At 36.4% G+C, this 23,071-nt stretch overlaps 1 protein-coding gene across 1 annotated transcript in view; it reads right to left on the bottom strand.

Moving 5' to 3' along the window:
* LOC131029317 (DNA polymerase zeta processivity subunit) overlaps window positions 1–20,152 on the bottom strand; it is a 73,858-nt gene extending 53,706 nt beyond the window's left edge. The window contains exons 1-3 of the mRNA XM_057959761.2: window positions 20,003–20,152; window positions 19,810–19,890; window positions 19,580–19,692 (exon numbers count right to left, since the gene is read on the bottom strand). Coding sequence (XP_057815744.1) covers window positions 19,580–19,692; window positions 19,810–19,890; window positions 20,003–20,030 — 222 coding nt within the window. The 5' untranslated portion in view covers window positions 20,031–20,152. The remainder of the gene's footprint in view (window positions 1–19,579; window positions 19,693–19,809; window positions 19,891–20,002) is intronic.
* Window positions 20,153–23,071: the final 2,919 nt, after the last annotated feature.

Raw genomic sequence — 23,071 nt, 5'->3', positions numbered from 1 at the left:
GTGCCATAACTTTTGTTTGCACCGTTGGATCTTTCTCAATTTTGGATATGTTGGTCGTAACCTAGTTTTCTGCATTCTGACCAGAGCGATTTCAAAAATAATGTCTGAGTAAAAAGATATGTGCTACTGTGTGCTAGTCTATATGACTCATAAAATCAGACTTGTCAAAATAATGTTCTTGGTGATTTTCACATCTTCTGCTCTCAAACACACTGATTTCTTTGAAATTAGAAACGACCTTCTATAGATTCTGATAATTATAGATATAGCCTAGATGAACAATGATAATTCATATGGGATTTAAATCCATCTGAAGTATTTGAGTTGTCTTATCGTGACAACTTTTGAACTTGGCCCTGTCGAACCATCTGTACCTGGGGAACAGTTGAACTGCTTGAACTTTGAACCTGCAGAGCTTGAATCTTGAACGTTGAACCTGCGAGGTTCAAAAACATAAACTACACCCATATGCTTCATTGATTGCTTTGCCTTTCCATTTTGGTTGCACATTGAACCTTTGAATTTCACCGAACATTTTGAACAGCACTGAATTGTTTGAACTAGGTTCAAACGGTTCACAGTCTGGAGAAAGAGTATATGAAACATCATCCGCGACCTTGAAATAGAGCTGCTGCAAAACACTTGATATAAATGTTAGCCTGAAAATGTCTTAGACACGACTTAGAACCTGCGGTACCTAAATGAACACTATGAACTCTTTTCAGGATGGTTCGAGGGGTTCATGAGGTTCAAATCGACCATTGAAACGTAATGCTAAGGATTTAGAAATGATTTACAGGAGGATTAGGGATTGAATCAACGAACTTTTAACAAGATTCCGGAAAAAGACAACTAAAAATTTTGCAAGGCGACTCACTCTTGTTATGAGGGACGAATGACAAGGTAACACAAGGAACTTTGGAACCTCGGGGTTCCGGAGTTCCGGGGAACTGAAAAAAGGGCTAAGGAAGGAACTTCGGAAACTCGGGGTTCCAAGTTCCGGGGAACTGAAAAAAGGGCTAAGGAAGGAACTTCGGAACCTCGAGGTTCCGGGGTTCCGCGAAAGAAGAGGGGAAGCAAAGGAAGAGAACTTCGGAACCTCCGAAGTTCCGAAGAAGGCAAGGGAAAGGAACTTCAGAACCTCGGGGTTCCAAGGTTGAGGGCTTAGGAACTTGGGAACCTGGGGATTCCGAAGTTTCGAGGTTGAGGAAGAGAAGACTTAGGAACTTGGGAACCTAGGGGTTCCGGAGTTCTGGGGTTGAAGACTTGGGAACTTGGGAACCTAAGAGTTCTGGAGTTCCGGCAAGACAACACTTCACACTTCATGATTCCATTGTTTTCTCTTTGATCAACTGAGGTAGCGCTGGTCCATAGAACATATCTCTGATCGGTTCTCACTGATGGACCAAAGGTGTCATAAAATGACAACAGTAATGATTTGAACATCTTAAAATGTCCTTAGAAAATTGCACTGAGCTTGTGTCAAATTGTTCGGTTTGATGGTGAGACCTCGCTCAATAGGATTCCATCTAATCATTCACCCATCTTCCTGCATTCTTAGGATTAGAATAGACTCTCTCAACCCTTCTGTTGACATGTCTAAAATCGCTGAACTTGCGACTTCATCCGGCCAACGCAGAATAGAATGCACTCGTCGAGTATCCTATCCTCTCTTGAGATAAGGAAATCCCTAATGTTGTTTCAATTTGATCAATGGGGACGACCTCAAGGTTTCGATTGTCAAGTCTTGACTGCAGGATAGCTCAACGGTCGATGTGATTTGCTGGGAGCACAAGGGGACTTACAATTTGCAACAAGCTAGTCTGCTGCAATTCTCAGACTACGAAATAAAATCAAAAGGGAAGGGTTCAGGAAGCCTAAGGACAAGGATGATAACAGCTGATGTAGTGGGTAGATAAATTTCGATAAACCAATTCTTGTTTCGCCAGAGATACCCTCACAACTAGACAAAAACGGTGCAAGCTCCAAGGGATGAAGGATTTTCAGACCGGAGACACTCGTTTTAGGCACCCAATTCTAGCGCAACCTAAGACGAACACCTGCAGTTGAACTAAGCACAGTTTGGGTTCAGACTAACCATGCACGGTGACCTACAATCAGCAGACCCCCAATGGTATGAACCAGAAATGCATCAAATACCCCTCCACACTTCACCATTAAAATCCCTGCACTCTAAAATTAACTAGCTGAAAGAAACCATGCAAACAGACTTAAACAAAGACAACAAACACCATATTTCAATGTTCATATATTTGCTTTGTTGTCGGGTAATTAAGCATTAAGGTAAATTGTGTTAGCGTCGGCAGTTAACCCGTCGGTTGTCGGCAGTTGGTACCGAGTAACTGACCAGACTCCTTTATATTGTATTTGTTCCCAGTCTTTGGGGAGGCTATTGTAGTCGAACATATTGCTATCATTGTATGTACTGGCTTACCATGAATCAATAGAACACTTGTGAGTTCCATATATTCTGTGTACTTCTGTCATTTATGCAATGTCTTAACCTGACACCCTACGGGGAAAACATGCTTCAACTGCCATTACAACAATTTCAACAGCACTCTATGCTATGCTTAAAATCTAATCTATTCTAACTTCTAAAATCTAACTACAAAGTTCTAACCAACTGTCTGACTATCTAACAAAAATCTCTAACCCTTTACAAAAGAAAGGCTTCTGCCTTTTATAGATTTACAATATTGAATCAAAGGATGGATTGACTGCATCCAAGGGCTGCAACCTGCCATCCAGAAGCTGGCAGCTTTAACCCATGCCAATTCAATTTTCAGTTATCCTTTCAACCACAATTCCAACTACCTGCCGCTATTTGGCTTTAATTCGGTCAATTTGGCAATTGGACATAACTGTCCACAAAAATATCTTGCGCGGGACCCATAGGCAGTTTTACAATAAAACAGTTTCAGTTTAAAACTGAATTCCCAAAATTAAATCCAACTGTGCACTTTTCCTGAGAATGCATAAACTTGCAGCATTCGGAGTGTTCTTCGGTCTTTGGTCTCGGTGGTGGACTTCATCTTTGCTCAGCGGCACAGTTCCCAATGCCCTGTTCAGATCTCACACTCTTGCAGCACGTTCGAGCATCTTTTTCTCCTCCAGCTTCAGTGCATGGCCTTGATTGCGATCCTTCTTCGATTTACGTTTCAGGTTTTTCTCCTAGTTCTCTGATGATGTCCTGCAACCTACGAACAATCAACCTTACTTTAATAAATTAATTTGAAAAATTAAATAATTTAATTTAACAAATATTAAATTTTAACATCGTCTGGCTCGAGAAGCTCTTTGTGAGATGTATCTTGAAACCCGATCTTTTGTCTTAATGATGTTTGGGCGATTTGAATCCACTAAAGCATCTTGGCTTACTGGCGAAATAGTGATTTTGCCCCATTGTTCAATTTCGGCCTACAAGTTGGTTTTGAAAATATCTAAGTTTAACACCCCTTTCTGCATTGGCATTTTCGAGCTAAAAGCCACTTTGCGAACTTGGTTTCAACGATTTTACCTTTGCTTCTATTCGCCGAACTTCGGCTCAAGACACGTTTTTGCAAACTTGGTAACTTAACGCCTTTCTATTTTTAAAAGTTTTCCTTTGCCATTAGAGTCAAAGAAAAAAGGCTAAGGGTGCTGAAATCAAAAAATCTCTCAAAAAATGCAACCATGTGTCAAAGAAAGAGTCATTGTAACTAAAACAATAAAAAGGCAAACGTCGGTCAGCCTCATGAAAATGATGTTGATGCTAACTGCAGAAGGAACTGGATTCTAAAGAGGCATAGTGCACATATGTGAGCACAAATACTTTATGTGGTTCTTTCACAGTAATGGCATCATCTTGCAAGGACCATAAATAAGGCACCTTAAGGACATAGAAGCTTAATAATGAAAAAGATTCAACTGCCTTGCTTTCAAAAGAGAGCAATAGTAAGGAGGTACTTGGATCATCATCATGAACTAGTAGAGGAGTCTCTATAATTGTCATCATAACTGTCATCATAGAGGGACAAGAAATAAAAGTCATTGATCAGAATTTTCGCTTCTTTTCAAAATGGTTCACAAACCAGAAAGATGTTTCAGGGAAATAAAAGACACCCTTTCATCACAAATATTTGGATTGGGTAACTGAAAATGAAAGATTAACATATGTGATGTAACACACCACCAGCAATGCACCAATTTACAAAGTTGTAAGATTGTTTGCAAAGGTTGGTATAATCATGTTTCCTGGACTCCATTCATAGCTTCTATCTCATTTAGGAAGTGTCAGACAAACACTTTGATGTATACAACAACTCAGGATAACAATAGAGAAAAGCTTCTGGAAAAATACCTGTGATAAATATTTGGTGTTTTTAGGCTTTCACAGTCTATAACAATAGACAAAAGCTTCTGGAAAATATCTGTGGTAAATATTTGGCATTTTTAGGCTTTCACAGTCTATAACAATTGAGAAAAGCTTCAGGAGAAAATAACTGGGATAAATATTTAACACGTTTCCATATATTTATCACATGTCTTTTTGAGTATCTTTTCTATACTACATAGTTTTTTATGTTCATTGCAAACCATTACAAATCTGAAGCAATTTGTTTGACAATTCTCTAAGTTGGAGTTGTCAAATGCTGCTGAGACATAATGCTTCGTATTTTATATTGTTGATTGAAACAAATCTTGCAGGTCTGAGCTACTTTGTTGTCTACAGTAACTAGTAAAGTACATGCAATTTGGAAATCCATCTGATTTATTTAAAGGCACTTATTGCAAAATCTTGTTATTGCTCAGGATAGATAGGATAAAGTCGATTTCTTACTCAAATATACAAAACTCTGATTCAGTTGATTTCTTTGAAAAGTAGATCCAGTAGACCATGTTTGAGGAAGTGTATGAGGGCATAGATCTCATTCTTGAAACCATTGTCGACTGAAGATACAAATATGTTGAAGCTTCCTATCAACAAGCTTGTTGGTGCGGACAATTTTGCCAATCCAATTAAGGCCACTATTGTTCATTGGCAGAATATGTTCCAACATATAACTGTACCATTTGGTGCTTATTACAGCTGCAAAGAACTATAGTGCAGATTTTATGCCTGGAAGAAGCAGGAATAAAAAGAAACCACACACAAACAAGGAGTTGTCCATGGAAGTAAAGGAAGATTTCAGTAAACTTTTCTCCAAATCCTGCTGAGGACTTTCACAACCAGTGTTCTTCTAGACAAGAGAACTCATCAGATATTGTCGCGATTGATAAAACAATAGTGTTTGATTATATACAGCAATGGACCTTATATTGTCTGATTGTGAAAAAATTCAAATCTTTCTGTAATATCCCCCTTACTTTTGTAGGTTGAATTTAGGAGATATTTGCTGATAAGTACTGTGCACTTATTGTCTGCCACTGTTTCAGTTTCGTTTCAGATTGATATTGAACCTCCAAATGTACATTAATTCATTGAAAAGATCATTCTTTCCAAGGATATGTTATTTCAAAATGCATAGAATGATAGACTATTGATTTTTACACATACAATCTGATTATTGACTAGCTGTCATTATATCAAATGGTTTGCAAACATCCTCAGAATGAATGAGGGCAATATATACTAACTTAATGCAAGACTATGGATATCATTTCTTAGAGAAAATGTCTTTAATTAAGCTGATAAGAAGACTAAGTAACAATGCCACCATAATTACTTCAGACAACTAATCTGAATACATACAATAAGCTGAAATTACATTCAAGTATTCATGAAGACGATTATGACAAGAACCTGGAGAAATTGTGGGTGAAGGATGTAGCAATATCCTTTCACCAAACCCCTGAATGCACAAGCTCAGATTTTCTGAAGTTGCCGCCCTGCTGCAATTCTGAAAACACTTTGCAATCTGCTACTAACAGTCTGAGACCTCTTTCAAGATGTCGATCTTCTAATTAAATGACAGCGCCCTTTCAATGTAGTAGTCTTCCACCCAAATCAATGGGTTATGCTGTGCACAGGTCCACCTATATCTGCTGTAGGTGAAAGTCTCAGTAATACCACTGTTGCTGCTGTTAATAGCCTCCAATGATCACTTAAACCTGATCGGAATTTTCTTCTTTGGCAGCCCCTACCCTTTGAGATGATTCTTAGGCAATAAAGAGTGTCTTATGCATGAAGTCGAGGGTTCATGGAGATGGTGGACCTGATATGGTTCGGCCTCTCCAAACAAAATATATCAACACTTTGACCACCAAATTATGACCCCAAATGAATCGCCTATGCTACACCATCAATCTGCAATCAACAAATGGTAAAATCAAGGCATAAATGAGAAGATATGAATGGAAACATGAATACCAATGGTCTGCAACCTCTGTTAACAGCAGGCTAATAAGTTCTTCAATTTGTTCCAAACTCTTCTTTGAATCGCCAATAGGTATTGCCAAGGTTCTAGAATGAATATTGCCGATGTAGAATACATTGAATACATTGAACAAGGTGGTCTCCAAATCTGAAAGTCTGAAGCACAACCACTATCAAACTGATCTGAATCTTCAATAAACCCAATTGAGATGACTGAGGTGTCACCTCCTCTATGCAACCCCTCGAGAGATCTTTCACTCTCTCAGTTATGCGATCAATAGGAGTTTCCGTTCCCAAGGATCTTTAGTCTGAAGACACCAGCTAGGTTCTACAAAACCAATTAATTCTTCAATCCCAAATCCAATCTGCTTTCCTTCTCTTACCCTCTTCTATTTAACCTTTTTCCATAACCCGTCATGAGACACCTTCTAGAAGGGGGTAGGTATACTTCATTTATTTTTAACAAGTGACTATTTAATTAATATTTTATTTTTAAACTTTAGTCACTTTTAATTAAATTAATTAAATATAAAGTGAATTTTTTAATAAATTATTTTTTTTAATGACTTTATAAGAAATTAATTTAATTAATCCCTCCTTATACCTCCTATTAGCCTAGCGGCTAAAATTGGGGACATTACACTTTCCATTTGAGTTATTTCACAAGTTGCAAGCTCTTTGATAGCAAAGGAAGTAGAAACTTTTACTGTCTCCTCACTTGATTGCTAAAAATGTGAATTAAATGGAGATCATTTTTGTATTGGTTCAGATGGAATGCTTTCTTAGATTGAAAAAATTTGTCCTGCACTAGGTGTAGAGACCCAAGGTCTGGAGGAAAGGGAGTAAGAAAAGCTTACGTGCCTTTCTGGAAATTGTTGTATTAGATATTTTTTATGTATTCCATCAAAAAGACAACTACTGAATACAAACAACTATAGGTTATCATATAGTTACCTATATTAGATTGGCTTGATTTAGTGAATCATTCTAAGCCAACAAGAAACCTCCACAGTCCAATTTGGCGAAAGGGATAATAGGTGAATTTGTCCATAAAAACAAGAGCATACCTTCAGATTCTGTCAGATAGGTGCTCAAAAGAGGCCAGAATAGTTAAACTGAAGGAAAATTAAGCGTAACGGGCAGGTTCTAATAGGAAAGAATTTGGTATTTGTGCATTAAACTAAAACTATTTGCCTTGCCTGTTGTATGAAGAGTGGGTATTTATTGTATAAAAAAATAGAATGTGATATTTAATATTCTATTAAATAACAGGATACAAATTACAAAGAGGCTTATCTCCTTGTATAGAGAATGGAGGATGAAACCATGCAAAAGGATAAATAGGACATGACTCACCCAACACTAAAAATAGTGAGCTAAAAAAGAGAGAAAAATGCTTGTCACTAAGTTGACCTTATTACAACTGTAAGCCTTATCTTCTAATAATTATTTAATATTATTCTAATACCCCCACTTAACGCTTACTTCACTAGAAACAAAACATATCAAACTTAAAACACACTGAACCATGAATTTGCCATTCTTAAAAAGCTTTTCTTTGAAAACAGACCATCCACTAAGTAGAACTCCATCAAGCTCCCTTGAACCTTTGTAAAGGTGTACCTCCCAAGCTGAATTTCCTAGTTCCTAGATTACCACCTCCCTGAACTCCCAAATCACAAGTCTTTCAAACCATTGGACAACAATCCATGCTGGGCTATTGCAAAGCTCCACCAAGTTGTCCATTAGCCCTTGGAAGGGTATGATTCCCAAGATCCACAGACTCCCAAGCCAGTTAGCAAACAACCATTCTAAGTTTTATCCATACTGGATTCCTTCCTATCGTCAAAGTGTGGACTTCTTAAAATATATACAATTCATCACTCATCTTGGCATAGTAATCCTTCCAAGATCTCTTGGCAATGCACAAGAGGATCTTCAACATGGCGACAGAGAATGTCGGCATTAGCTTCATGATGTACCTCAACACATTTTTCTTCATGATATCCATAGGCAAACAGCATGGTTGTTAACCTTCTAAGTTTGCTCCATCTTTGTTTCATCATTGCAATAGGACCTCTTGTCTCAACCATTGTAGTGACCATATAGATCAAAACCCAACTTGCCCACAAAAATTTTTGCACATGAGGCTAATGTGAGGCACCAAACAGTTCACAAAACCCTTGATAGAAAATGTTCCATAAACAGTCCAACAAAAACAAAATATGGAACTTCATGCCCTAGCTTCTAAAACCATAGACATAGCACAAAATCATAAATAAACTAGTAATAATCCACATACTCGTGTGCCTTGGTTGCAGATTTGATAAGCCCTGGCCACAGGAATAATATATTAAAAAAAATTGCAGCCACAGAATAATAAGCACGTTGTTCTATACCCAATATCTCTAGCCGTCAAACCTGCTAGGCACAACCTACACAAAACCTATAAATAAATACACATTATTTTTACTGGTCACCATTTGCTAACAAAACCAAGCATGATTCCGCAAGTCACAATTTTTTTAATTAAAAAACTCGTTGTGATTTGTTGATTAAAAATCCTGTGATTTTCCTTGGCACAGTTTCACCTGCTGTGGCACGTGGAAAAATGGTCGCAATTTATAAAGAAAATAATCCCCAATTTTTCAAAGATCCCTCAAGCACAAGTAAGCACGATCTCCTACAAAACAATAAAAACAGCAAAACAATTTGCATACGAAACACCTTGTGATTTTAACTCGCGAAAAAAACTTTGTGATTTTTGTTGATGAACCTGTTCACGAATCTCCCTGTTGAAACCCTCACAAACAAGTTTATTTTCATGTAATTACTTGCTCTGATACCATATTGTACAAACTAATAGAAAACAATATTTTAATATTCTATTAAATAATAGGATACTGGTTACAAAGAGGATCATCTCCTTATATAGAGAATGGAAGATGAAACCATGCAAAAGGATAAACATGACATGACTCACTGAACACTAAAAATTGTTAACTAAAAAGTAGGAAAAAACACTTGTCACTAAGGTGACTTTATTACAACTGTAAGCCTTATCTTCTAATGATTATTTTAATATTTTTCTAATAGTATTCAGCAAGGACAACAAAAGTTAGAAACTTAAATATGGAAGATCCTGACTTGGATTCTGCACTTTATGACTTAGAGCTATCAGAAGCTTCCCCTGCAAAGCGCATAAGAGGATCTTCTTCAAGATGAATATCATGTCATCCAGTAACATCAAAACCTCCAATGAATCATTGTCCACCAGTCCAGTGATTATGAAATATAAGACAGTGAGATTCTTACTGATAGCTTTTTAAATAGTTTACTTGTTTCAGAAGTGTGCAAAGCCTAATACATAAGGTTATAGTTTACTCTTTGTTTAAACTTATATTCATGCATATTGATGGATTAGGCATCATGATCATTCAGGAAAATTGGTTATAGCTTTCAAAAGCTTCTTTCCTCTGCACTTAGCATTCTTTCTTGGGTTAAACTGTTAACATATAGTGTGCATTAGTGCATGCATCCATGTGTGTTTCTGGCAACTTGTCCCTAAATGTATTGTTTTGTATGGCCGTTTCTTGTGCTATTCCCTAAGATCTGGGCAGGGAGAGAACTTCACAAAAATCCTAAATTTTTCCCACTATCCCATCCAATACTCCAAGAAACTTGGTGGAACCTTGCAAAAATATAGAGTGAAACAAACATATATATTATATAACCTAGGCATTTGTATAATCTAACAGATGCTTGGAGTAACATGATATCATTCTGGTATCGCTTTTCTTTTTCTTGCTTCACTAACTGTTGTATGCATCTTTTGAAACCTAATGATAAAGATCTGTTTTTATAAGGTAGAGGAAAAGTTAAAATCCCCAATATGGAATGCAGGAATCTATTAGATCATATCATCTCCTGGTCCCAAAAAGCACATCGTTTTGCAGACCTTTAATGACACATGGACAGGTTGGCTCTTAACATTTACCAAACACAAACGGTCTTATTTGAACCAGCCCAGTTTTAATTATATTCACAAAAAAATTATTGAGGTAAACCAAACCTTCATTTACATCCAAATGGATAATGGAGAACTCCTTGAAGCTAAAACCTTTGCAAGAAATCGGGATGGAGTTTAAGTGTTTAAGGATATTGAGACTAAATTTCACTTCAGCAAAAGCATAATCCAGAGTCCAGACAGCATATAGAAAGGTGGGAATCCCTCAAACTGGCAATGTGCTTTGAAGAGTCTCAAGTATTATAGACTTCAAGCTTCCAAAGTCCATAAATTGTTGAAGTTTTATGGAACAAACTGCAAACAGAGATTTTTGTAGAATCAATGTTTGGGCCAATTTTTGTGGTCCATCATCATGATGAAAGAAAATATTTGGATTTTGGATTTTAAACTTGAACTCGATATGTAGGTACCAAGTTACAAGAAGTGGTCAGCTAGGCCCTAAACCAATAGAAAACTTACTTAAATAATTGATCACAGCTTCCAGCCCAACCCAGAAAGAATTCCAAGAGTAGGAATACCCTATAACTGAGAAAAAGTGGAAAAATAAAGGATGACAAATGTTAGCCTCCCCTAGACATTATATCCTGATATGTAAGCTTTGAATTGACTTCACTATTGGGTTCTCCTACTTTGTTTGATCCACAAAAAAAGTCATGAAATGTTCTCCTCATTTCACTTTATCTCTATGTTCCACGGAGACGAGTCCCCGGGCTTGGTACCCCCATGCCCATACCGGGGATGGAACAGGGACGTGGGGACGTTTTTTTCCCATTTCCTATGCATTTTCCATTCATGAAAAATTGGAGGGGGCGTTTCTTGCAGGGACAGGGGACATTTCTGGACGTTTCTAGGCCGTAGGGGACGGCCAAAAGCGGGACTTCTGGCCATCCCCTATGGCCCAGAAATTTTTTGAATGCACAACTTAAAAAAACACATTTTTAAATTGCATAAAAGATCTGTCCAGCCTCACAAAGACCCCCAATCAACATTAAAAAATTAGAAACCCAAATCTAGAACGTAAAACAAACAAAAAGAAGAAAAGGACATTCATTTTGACATTTGCAAAGGGGGAGAAGAGCAGCAAGAAGAGGAGCAGCTGGTAAAGGAGTGAACAACAGGTGAAAGAGGAGGTTAGGGCATCAAATCTACTTCACTAGAGGTAAATTTCTTATTTTGCATTTGTTTATGCAATTTGTTTTAGATTTTTTCAGGTTTTTTTCAAGTTTTTAAACAAAAAGGGAGGGCATTGTGGGTTTATTTTGTTTATTTTTTAACTTGCAGCTCTCTTTGACATTCTTATGCAATAAAATCATGAGCAGCTATGAGAGTAGTAGTGGGGGTAGTGATAGTGAGATTTATGAAGTTGAAATTGAAGAAAGAACTCAAAGAACTAGAGCTAGAAGTGGGGTAGCCATTGGGGGGTCTTCAAGAAGTGTGAATGTAGGAGGGGTGGCAAGTTCAACCTCAAACCCATTTGAACACCCTTCCCAAATCCTCAAAACCTATGCAAAAGGCCCATTCAACCCAAAAAAAAACTCTATTACAATTTGCTAAAAGAGTTGACAAAGATAAGGGGAAAAAATAGTACAGTAAAGAAGTGTCATTTGTGCCACAAACAATATAGGGGCAGCTATACTAGACTCTATTGCCATCTTTTGTGAATAAGTGGTCAAGAGGTGAAAGGTTGCAAAAAAATAACTCAAGCTAAGAAAATTGAGGCAACTAGATTGCATATGGAGGGGGAAGCATTAAGTAAAGTGTTGTGAGGTATTCACACATCGCCCCATTGCAAATGGGGACCCCCACTTTTTTTCTGCTTTCTAGGATAGTGTTAGAGTCCTTAGCTATTAGCCTTTGCATTAGAGAGGTATAGGTGGTCAAAAAGCCAAGAGTCAGGTGGATAGCCTTTTGTGAGGTGTGAAATGAGTAAGTTGGAACCTTCACTTCATGAGCATACCCTCAAGAGAGTACTTCATGACCATAACCCTTGGAGCGAATTCCCTTAAAAGCCTTATTTGAATGTGAATTAGAGCATTTGAATGAAGATAGTGAACATGGTTTTGATTTGAGATCACCTCTTCTATGGAGCAAAGTTTACTTCATGAGTTCATTGATAGGAGCGAATTCTACATTAGGTCTTCATAGGGAAAGTTTGACATGGTATTAAGCTTGAGAAACCTAAGGATTGAATTGGTAAAACAATAAAGTAACGAAGGAAGGGTTCATTTTGGTTTTCACTTCACAAACTAAGCAGGATGAGCGAATTTCACAAATTGCGCAGGATGAGCGAACTTCACAAACTGAGCAGGATGAGCGAACTTCATGATTTGAAGGAGGAGAGCGAAATTCATGTTGGAAGTAGAGGAGTGAAGGAGATTTGAGAGCATTTACCTTGAGTTGATTCAATTTGGAGCAAACTTCATCTTCAAACACCTAAGAGCGAACTTCAAGAATCAAGGTACATGAGTGAACTTTAGGAATCAAGGTACATGAGCGAACTTCAAGAATCAAGGTACATAAGCGAACTTCAAGAATCAAACAACATGAGCGAACTTCAAGAATCAAACAACATGAGCGAACTTCACAAATCAAGCTACATGAGCGAACTTCACAGATCAAGGTAGATGAGCGAACATCAAAATTCAAGGTATATGAGCGAACTTCAAGAATTGAGGTAGATGAATTAGCCTACATGAGTGAACTTCAAGAATTGAGGTAGATGAGCAAACTTTAGGAATCAGCCTACATGAACAAACTTCAAGAATCAACCTACATGAGCGAACTTCAGGAATCAGCCTACATGAGCGAACTTCAAGAATTGAGGTAGATGAATTAGCCTACATGAGCGAACTTCAAGAATCAACCTACATGAGCGAACTTCAAGAATCAAGGTACATGAGTGAACTTCATGAATGGACAAAGGGGAGTGAACCTCATGTTCTGAGCTTCAAGAGCGAATTTCAAGTGAAAATTTATGGAGTGGACTCTACTCCGTGTGTTCCTAATTGAAGGCGAATTTGCAAGATTGATCACAAGACCACAACCTTGAACTGATTTGATGTTTGGAAAGAGTCATTTTGAGTTGAGAAGATGAAAGGTGAAAGTTCAAAGATCACTTCATGTGAAGCAAATTTAAGGGTAACTTCATGAGCATCAGTGTTGGAGCGAACTTCAAGAGCTCCTCTCTAGGAGCGAAAAACAACTTCAAGTGCTCCTTCATGAAGGCGAATTCTCTCTAAATCCTCTTATCAAACCTGCAAAACACATAAAATCAAGGGATATATCCAGTTAGAAGAACTATCAAGGTTATATATTATGTATTTGATATCATGTTTGTTTTGTTTTGCAGATGAGAGAGGATGGTGATTGCAAAGCAAAAGGAGGAAGATTGTAAGATCTACATCACCATGCAAGGAAGAAAACTTTGTTTACAAGCATAGAATGCCCAAGAGGAATCTCAACTCTCAAAGCACCAGAGAGTCACAGAGAGATAATTCCAAAGAAGAGAAGCAGTGGTGACATCAAGAGTTTGTTCTAAGGCACATCAATATCTCAAAACCAAGATCTATACCTTGCACTTCCATGATGGAAGCATTCAAGAGGATACTTTCAGAAGAGTTAATCAAAGTTAGAAGATCATCATCATCTTTGCTGAAGCTGGATAATGTTGAGTATCAAGAAATATTCCTTCATGATCATCTACCAAGCCTACAAGTGCAAGTTAAAGGTGGAATCCTAGTCATCAACCCAGTCATCATTCACCAATCAGAGAAGTTCCACATCAACACGTCTAGATGCAATGAACTTGACTCATACATGAAGGCACAAATTTCGAGGCACCTACCCTTATTATCTATTGGTCATGACAAAGTGTGTAATTATTTCATTGGCCCGAATTGAGTTTGTTGTAACAAACCCTAATTAGGGTTTTCATTGTAAAATCTCAGCCATTGATCTCAAATTGATCTGAGTCGTTGAATTGTATTGAGAGCATTATAAAAGGCTCAAGCTATCCATTTGTAAAGGATAATAGTTAGTGAATAGAATAGAGAATAGTTCAATAGCAGACAGCAATTAGAATAGAAGTTAGACTAGGAGAAGGCAAAGATCGTTGTCAAAGCCTTGTTGTAAAGAACAATTGGTTTCATTGAGGTTATGGTGAATTTGATTTGTTACTTCAACAACTTGCATGGTCTTTACTTCTCAATTTATTTTCATGTCGATTAGATTGAATGGAGGAATTTGTTGAATGTATTTGTGTGGAATCCATTTAGTCCATACCACTAGCCTCTTGTTGATTGTAAGGGTGCCTTGCATGGTCAACTGGAATGATCTGAGCTTAACTTCAAATTGTTATGCATCCATTGCTTATGCATTGACTTGAATGGTGAGTAATGTTTGATGGTAATGATTTGAACATCTTTGAAATGTCCTTAGAAGATTGCACTAAGCTTGTGTCAAATTGTTCAAGCTAATGGTGAGACCTCACCTAGTAGGATTCCATCTAATCATTCATTCATCTTCTAACATTCTACGTCTTAGAATAGACTCTCTCAACCCTTCATCTTTTGTCCTTTTTTTCAACTCAAGTTAGTTTAGGATCAAAAAGCATCACAAGATTGCAACATCATATGATCAAGTTCCAACGATTCAAGTGTTCAACAATTCAACATAAGTCCCTTTGTGATACCAGCAATCACATCAACCAATTGTGCTTATCCACAGGTCAAGACCTGACATTTATGAACCTTGGAGTTGTCTCAAGTGATCCTTAAGCCAATCTTCAGCATTTAAGAAGCTTTATTCAAGAGAGGATAAGATACGTTTGAGTATTTTTTCCTATGTTCGCATGTGCGTAAAAAACACATCAACATAAAGGGGCTTCAATGGAGAATTTGCAGCCTAGTGTGTCAATAGATGATGCTGCTCATGGGGGAGAGGGTGCCACTTCTACTAGAAGAAAGACAAAGAAGACTAAGAGAGAAACTAATGTTGTTGATTTGTTTAACACACAAGCACGAGATAAGGATGAAGCCTCTATTGCTAAGTTTATTTATGCTCATGCTACACCATTCCATGTCTCACATTCATCATATTTTAAACAAATGTTCAAAGATCTCATAGTTTTTGGTCCCTCATTTGTTCCACTTGGAGAAACTAAGCTACACACCACCCTTCTTGATAGTGAGTACTCCAAGGTGACTATTTTGATGGAGGATATGAGACAAACATGGATGAGGGATGGATGCACCATAATCATGGATGGCTAGACCGATATCAAACATCAGCCACTCATCAATCTTATGTCACTAGCACTATAGGCTCTTATTTTCTTAGAGCTATATATTGTTCAAGAAAAAGGAAGGATGCAGTCTTCCAATTCCAGATTTTGAGAGAGGACATAGAAGAGGTTGGAGCCTCTAATGTTGCGCAAATAGTGACTGATTCAGCCTATGTGTGTAAGTTAGCTAGATTGATGGTGGAGAGTGCTTATAAACACATTTTTTGGACCCCATGTTGTGTGCATGCATTGAACAATATCTTGAAGGACATTGGGAAAATTGATTGGGTGAAAGCAATGGTTTTAGAGGCTAGAGATGTGCAAACATTCATTTGCAACCATCACACTTCACTTGCATTGTTTAGGACATTTTCGAGGAAGGAATTCCTCAAACCTGTGGAGACTAGATATGCCAACTACTTTATTTTGTTAGAGAGGATGCTTGAGGCCCAAGAGGGTCTACAATCCATGGTGGTCAATGCAAAGTGTGTTAGATGGCATGAGGCAAGCACACTAGAGGGAAGAATTGTGAAGCAAAAAATCCTTGATGATAACCAGTGGTCCACAATGAGGTAAGAAAACTAGCATTGCTGATTTTAACTACACAAGGAGGTGAATCAACAACATAAAAACCTCAAATGCTTGAAGTGGGCAATCAGCGATATCAAAGAGTCAACATCAAGATGAAGACTCAAGCATCATAACTTTAGGATATAAATCGAACTCATGAAGAAGCTAGCATATTCATGCTAGAGGTAACATCAAGTCTACCAAGGCATTCAAGAGCATCATAGCGTCAACTCTACCAAGCTATAGAAAATATAACTTCAAGATAAAAACATCAATACAATATTGCCATACATCAAGTGAAGGTGGTGAATCCAGCAACATCAAGGGTTTAGCAAGAGCAATCACTAATGAAGCAAGTGAATCAGCATCACAAGGAACCCTACAACATCAAAATGGGATGCAACACAAGGCTAGCATGACAACAAGAGGAGCATAATACCTTCAAACTTTTCATTGCATTATAGAGACATGAGGAATCCAAGACATTCAAGACATAAAGGACAAAGGGAAATCAATCACCTCAAGACAAGGAACACTTCATCAAAGCAAGGGCAAATCAACATTAGGACAAGATAGGCAAGCAAGGGTAAAAGGTTGACTTGATTGTGATGATGCCATCATCATCACACCAAGCTTGGAGATGCTGAGTATTAAGAAATATTGCTCAACTACATACGCATATGATGAAGTATTGAGTCTACAATGCAAGTTGAGGTGGCATCCCAGTCATCATTCCACCAATTAGAGGATTCTAAGTCAAGATGTCCAAATGCAATGTATCCGACTCATCTTATGGAGGCACAGAGTCCAAGATACCTAATCTCATATTTCATCGGTTCTCACTCAATATGTGACGTGTCAAATCAAATGTAATTTTCTCATTGGTCAACCCTAATTAGGGTTTTCATTATGTAATCTTCGTCATTGATTTGAGAATCAATCTGAACCATTGAATTGTATTGAGAGCACTATAAAAGGTTCAAATCTCTCATTTGTAGAGGTTAAGAATAGTGGAGTAATAGAGAATAGATAACAACCAAACAATAATAGACATTAGATAGCAAGTAGTAAGAGTAGAAGTTAGAGTAGGAGGAGAAAGGAAAGATTGTTGCCAGGAACTTGCTGTAAGAGACATACTGCTTTCACTGAAGTTATGGTGAATTCTCTATGTTAATTCAACATGTTGCATGGTCTCTACTTCTCATTTGCTTTAAAGTTGGTTATATGAATGGAAAATATCATTGTTGATGAATGGTGTACCTAATGTTCATGCTAATTGTATTTTGTTGATTGCAAATTGCAATGTGTAGTCAACTGAACTTGTGTGAAAGCTTAACTTCTATTACCTCATGCTCATTGTTCGTGTGGTTGATGTGCATTGGTGATATGAAAATCATTTGCTTATCCTTAGGAGATTGCACCAGTTTTGTGTAGTTGTTCCTTGATGGCGAAACAAAGCTTGGTTTGGTCACATCTAATCAACAATTAGATCCTACATTCTTAGGATTAGACTAGCTTTCTCAACCCTTAATTCCTTTTGCTATTTGTTTCTAAGATAAGTTAATTTCCACGTTCCAGCAACATTCAAGCATTCAAGATCCAACGTAAGTCCACCTTGTGATTCCAGCAAATCACATCAACCATTGAGCCAAGACCTGACAATAGAAACCTTGGAGTCATCTTGGTCGATCACATAATTTAGCATCCGAGGAGATTTTGATCAAGAGAGGATAGAGTGCCTTTGGTATTTATTTTGTGTTGCATAGTGCGTAAAAACACCATCAACACACGGCCCCATGGACTATTGGATTTTATGAGGAGCATCTTAGGCCCATTGTGACACAACAATGGAACATTATGAGTAACCCGCTTGATATGGCAGCCTATGCTCTCAATTCCAAATGGTATGCACCGAGATCTGGGGGAGTGGCTCCATCTAGTGATGAAAAGGTGAAAGATGGCTTCTTTAAGGCCCTTACAAAAATGTATAATAAAGATGATTCTACCAAACTTTGCACACAGTGGCTTGCATTTGTCAATCTTCGTGGTCCAACCTTTAGCAGACCAGAGGAGAGGTTGGATAGAGCTAAATTAGCTCAAATTGACCCTAATGGATGGTGGAAGGGGCATCATAGGGATGCACCGAACCTGAGAGTACTTGTCATTCGTCTTCTTTCACAAGTTGCTAGTTCCTCTACTACAGAGAGGAATTAGTCCACATATAGCTTCATCCAACCAATCAAGAGGAACCACTTTATCTCTAGACGATCGAAGAAGTTAGCGACAGATTACAGTGCATTGCAGCTACAGGATTGTCAGACTCTTGAGTATCATCAAACTCCATCCTTACGTTGGGATGTCAATCCCAAAGATGCTATGCAGGTTGAGGAGAAGACACCTCGAGGATTGGTTGGGGTTCCATTGGTTGAGGCAGCCCCTCATAGTAACAATGACTCAGACTTGAGCTCTGATTTTGATTTAGACTCCTAGACCTACCATGTGCTAATCATATACAGCCATATATATTCTTAGTTCTATCTTGAAATTATTATGGACAGCTGATTATGGACTTCTACGTTTAATGTTTAGAGTTTATGTCATTTCATAGTTATGGATGTTTAATATTTATGGCTATTATGGATATTTATGACATATGTTTATTGGCAATGATGAATGAAAGCATTTGAGTTTTGGTAAAATGTTTGTCGATTTTCCTGTGAAATTTCAATTCAAGTCTCATGCTATGTGTTAATGTCTATGATGAATACTTTATCATTGTTATGATATGCATATTGGAAACTTCTCTATATGTTTAAAATGCCCCTATTTTATTAACAGTCGTCCCCTGCCATCCCCTAGAAAATGGCCTAAAAATACGACTGCACTGGAAACACATCCAGCTGTTCCCATCCCCAAAACTCCATGGAACATCATGTTACCTGGATTCACCTATTAGGGTTTAAAAAAAAAATTGGAAATGATTTCAAATTTAAAAAATTGGAAATGATTTCAAATTTTTAAGAATGTATGGCACATAAGAAACCACGACCATTTACAATAGAAAGAGGCCAGAAGGGCATCATGCAAAGCACAATATCGATAGACAACTAAACTGGACGGACCTTCTTGGGCAGGGCAGTTATTTTCCTTGCATTCTTTTTAAGAATTAAAAAAATTAATTGAAACTATAATATAATTGATCAGCTCCTACTGAATTTTACTTTTGCATCAACATTTTTAGATCACATTCCCATCAACTGGATTAAAAAAATGAGTAATATGTGTATTATTAATACAACAGAAATTGAGAAGGCACGTATACCTTATCAATATAAGTTTGGAGACTCTGAACAATCGAATGGATGTAATCTCTGAGGATAGGGGGGCGAGCGCATTGCACTGGAATATTCATATACCTTCTTCTCTCAAAAGCCTCTGCATCATCATCGTCGTCATCATTATCATCGATAATTATTCCCCTTCCCTAAGCAATCAATCACATATAAGGAGAAAAAACAGTTCAAACTGAACATAAAATTATTCAACAAATACCTGCAGGATAGATACCCCGAACATAAACCACAAAATTGATGGCAACTTCAAGAAATTCTGTTAATGTACGGACAATCTCTCCTGCAAAGAAAAATATGAACTGTAAAAACTATATTCAGACGTTGATTCAAAAGAAAGAGGGAAAAATAATTATACATGTCAATGACTGAAACATTAAATCTTAATTTTTAACCTTGAGGAGAACGTTTAGAGCGATCCATATCTACGCCAAAAAGACCAAAGAAAGCCCGCGGCACTTGAATGGCACCTATTTTATAGGCTGGACCTTTCGTATTTGCAATTGTGAAATTTGCATTTAGTAAATTTAAAAAACATATAAGTTATTAGTTAGTTGAGGAGAATAAAAATACAAAAGTAATTAAGTTCATTCAATTGAACAGGATTTAGATTCTAACATTTTACATAAGTGAAGATTGTTATTGTTTTGAAACTATTTAAATTGATCTTGAATTTGTAGGAGTTGATTCATGATTATTGATTTTTTTAGATATATCTTGTCACTGCTAATGAAAGTACATAACAACTAGCATACATATATTTAAAATAATATATATAAAATATGTCTAGAGATATTTTGTTAGGCATTTATTGCACTTTTATGTGAGAAATTGATAAATATAGCATTTGAGAAAGATATCTCTTGACATACTTTATATAACATATTTAAATGAACTAATATATAATTATATAATATTATATTATATTTAATTATATTATTTTATTATAATAATATATTATTTAAATATATTACTCTATTAAGGCTTTGCTTGCATACTTTGCACACCTTCACAAAACTCGCAATACCAAACATCTGCATAAAGACGAAGATCACTAAACTTGGAGAAACTCGATCTAAATTCGATCAAAAATAAACAAATTCACAAGATGTTGCCACCTCAGAATTCAATTTTGGCAAGCATTATTGATCCAAGTGCACAACTGCCCAACTCCAAGGCATCATCGCTAAACAATCTACACATCTAGACTGGATTTTAGCTCTTTTTCCTTTTTTAATTAGGTTTTATTTGTGTTAAAAATTCAACATTTTTCTTTGCGGGTTGTAACAATATTTTTATGTGACTACTAATACATTAGTTTTGATGAGAAAATGACTAGTGGGCAAAGCCAAAAAAGGTGATTCTTCAAAGCAAGAAGAAAAACACACAAAATTAGAAAGTGGGGGCTCATAATTTGAGTCAAACTATAGATGTTTCTAATGAGATCAATGAAGATGTGGAACTGATGAATGAATTGGCAATAATTTGCAGAATCATTGGACCTAAATTGGAAAGGAAGACAATATGGGAATGGATCCAAAACAAATGAAAAATGAAACTTACCTTAAGATTCCTTCCCAAAGGATTCTTCATTGTCATATTTTCAACCCAAGAGGAAACGAATGAATTCTACAAGGTAGTTTGTGAAGGATGGGAGAGTATCCTTTGTACATTCAGAAATGGCACCCGAATTTTAATCGAATTATCCTAAAACCCTATGATAAAGGTCATTATGGATTCTCCTAGATATAATCTCCCAATGGAATATTAGGTTAGCGAATGTCTTGAGAAGATAAGGTGATCATTAAGCACAATTATGGATATAGATTTGGATATTATCAAGGGAGATTCATACCTTTATGCAAGAATCAAGATTGCAGCACATGGGCAAATTCCAAGCACGATTGCCCTAATGGTTGAAGGGGAAATTTGGACCCAAACAATTGAAATAGAAGAAGATAAATTCTTCTGCTCAAAGTGTAGAAGCAGGAAGTAGAAACCATAGAGTAGAAGATTGCATGCAAAAAGCTAAAATGAAATTTGGATGGAAGCCAAAGGTAATGATCCCTAAAGCAACGCAAATTATGGAGGAAGGAAAAGGTATAAAGAGGCACTCCCCAAATCGAGTTGGTGTCTCCTCTCCCCAAGACACAACAAATGAGGCTAATTAGACTAATTCACAATTGAAGGAGATCCAGAATTCTATAAAGATGACTCCAAGAGATCCCGAGTACAAAGAGCCACTTAATGCGAACAATCAAAATAAGATGGTAGAGTATAATAATGGGGTAAAACAAACAACAAAATAGAGGTCTCAAAAAGATAGGGATAAGAAAATCTGCAAGCAGTATCATGACCCTTATTATTTTTAAAATTCTATTTGATAATTAAATTAGATGTGTATGATTTGTCAATATTTTAATTAATATATTTATCAATTTTTTAAAAAAAATTCAAAATTTAATAAAATAAAAAAATTGTATTAATAATTAAATATATTAATATTATTATAAAAAAATTTGTTCAAATATTTTTTAGAATTTCATATTATAAATCTAATAAGAAAAAGTAATTATTTAAAGAAAAAAAATCATTTTAAAGTAATACATTATAAAGGTAAAGTGAATGATTTTAAGTATTTTTTTAAGCACATATTTAATTTAAAACTAAAACAAAATAAAAGGCTTATAGTATGTGAGCTTAAAAAGAAAGTTTATTTTTAAAAAAAAACTAAATAAAATAAAGTCAAACTTAAGATTGACTAACTAAAGCTAAAAGTCATTTTGTCTTATTAAAAAAATAAGAAAACAAATATATAAATAAAAAGGCGAGAATCAAAGCATGGGAAAAAAAAAGAGAGAGAGTCTAATCTGAGGTTTTTTTAATTGAGAAAATGTAAAAAAAATTACAATAAGACAGTCACCAAACTAAATAAGATGAACAATACCATATAAACTAAGGTCATAGTTGAACAACACATATAAACTAACTTGAACTAAACAACAACACATATGAAACAACCAGTTTGGGCCAAGAAAGTACAATATAATAGCTCAAATATTGAGATTGAGCTATGAAAATTATTAAAAAAACACCAACAAAACAACCCAGCAACTCAAAAGATGATTGGTAATTCCAAAATAACAAGAGTAGTGACCCAAGAATGAGATAACCAGCAGAATATAAAGGAGAAGCAATCACTTTTGCAAAAGAGGCTTAATACCTTTAGCTATACAAACTATTTTATGCTTGGCCAGTTGATCTATCTAACCCTTGATACGTTGGATTTGAAGTTCCATCTTCAAACACTTCCTAGAATTTGCTTGCAGTTGAGAGAAAAGAGATGTAAGACAATAAAATATGTCAAAGTAAAGTTTTAGAACTGCAAATTCTTGATGAGAATTGTGGTTATTAAAGACTGCTTTACATCAGACTCCCCAACACATGCAATAAGATAGTATGTC

This window comes from Cryptomeria japonica, chromosome 10 (genome assembly GCF_030272615.1).
Source record: "Cryptomeria japonica chromosome 10, Sugi_1.0, whole genome shotgun sequence".
NCBI lineage: Eukaryota > Viridiplantae > Streptophyta > Pinopsida > Cupressales > Cupressaceae > Cryptomeria > Cryptomeria japonica.
This window is presented reverse-complemented; position numbering and strand designations above follow the sequence as displayed.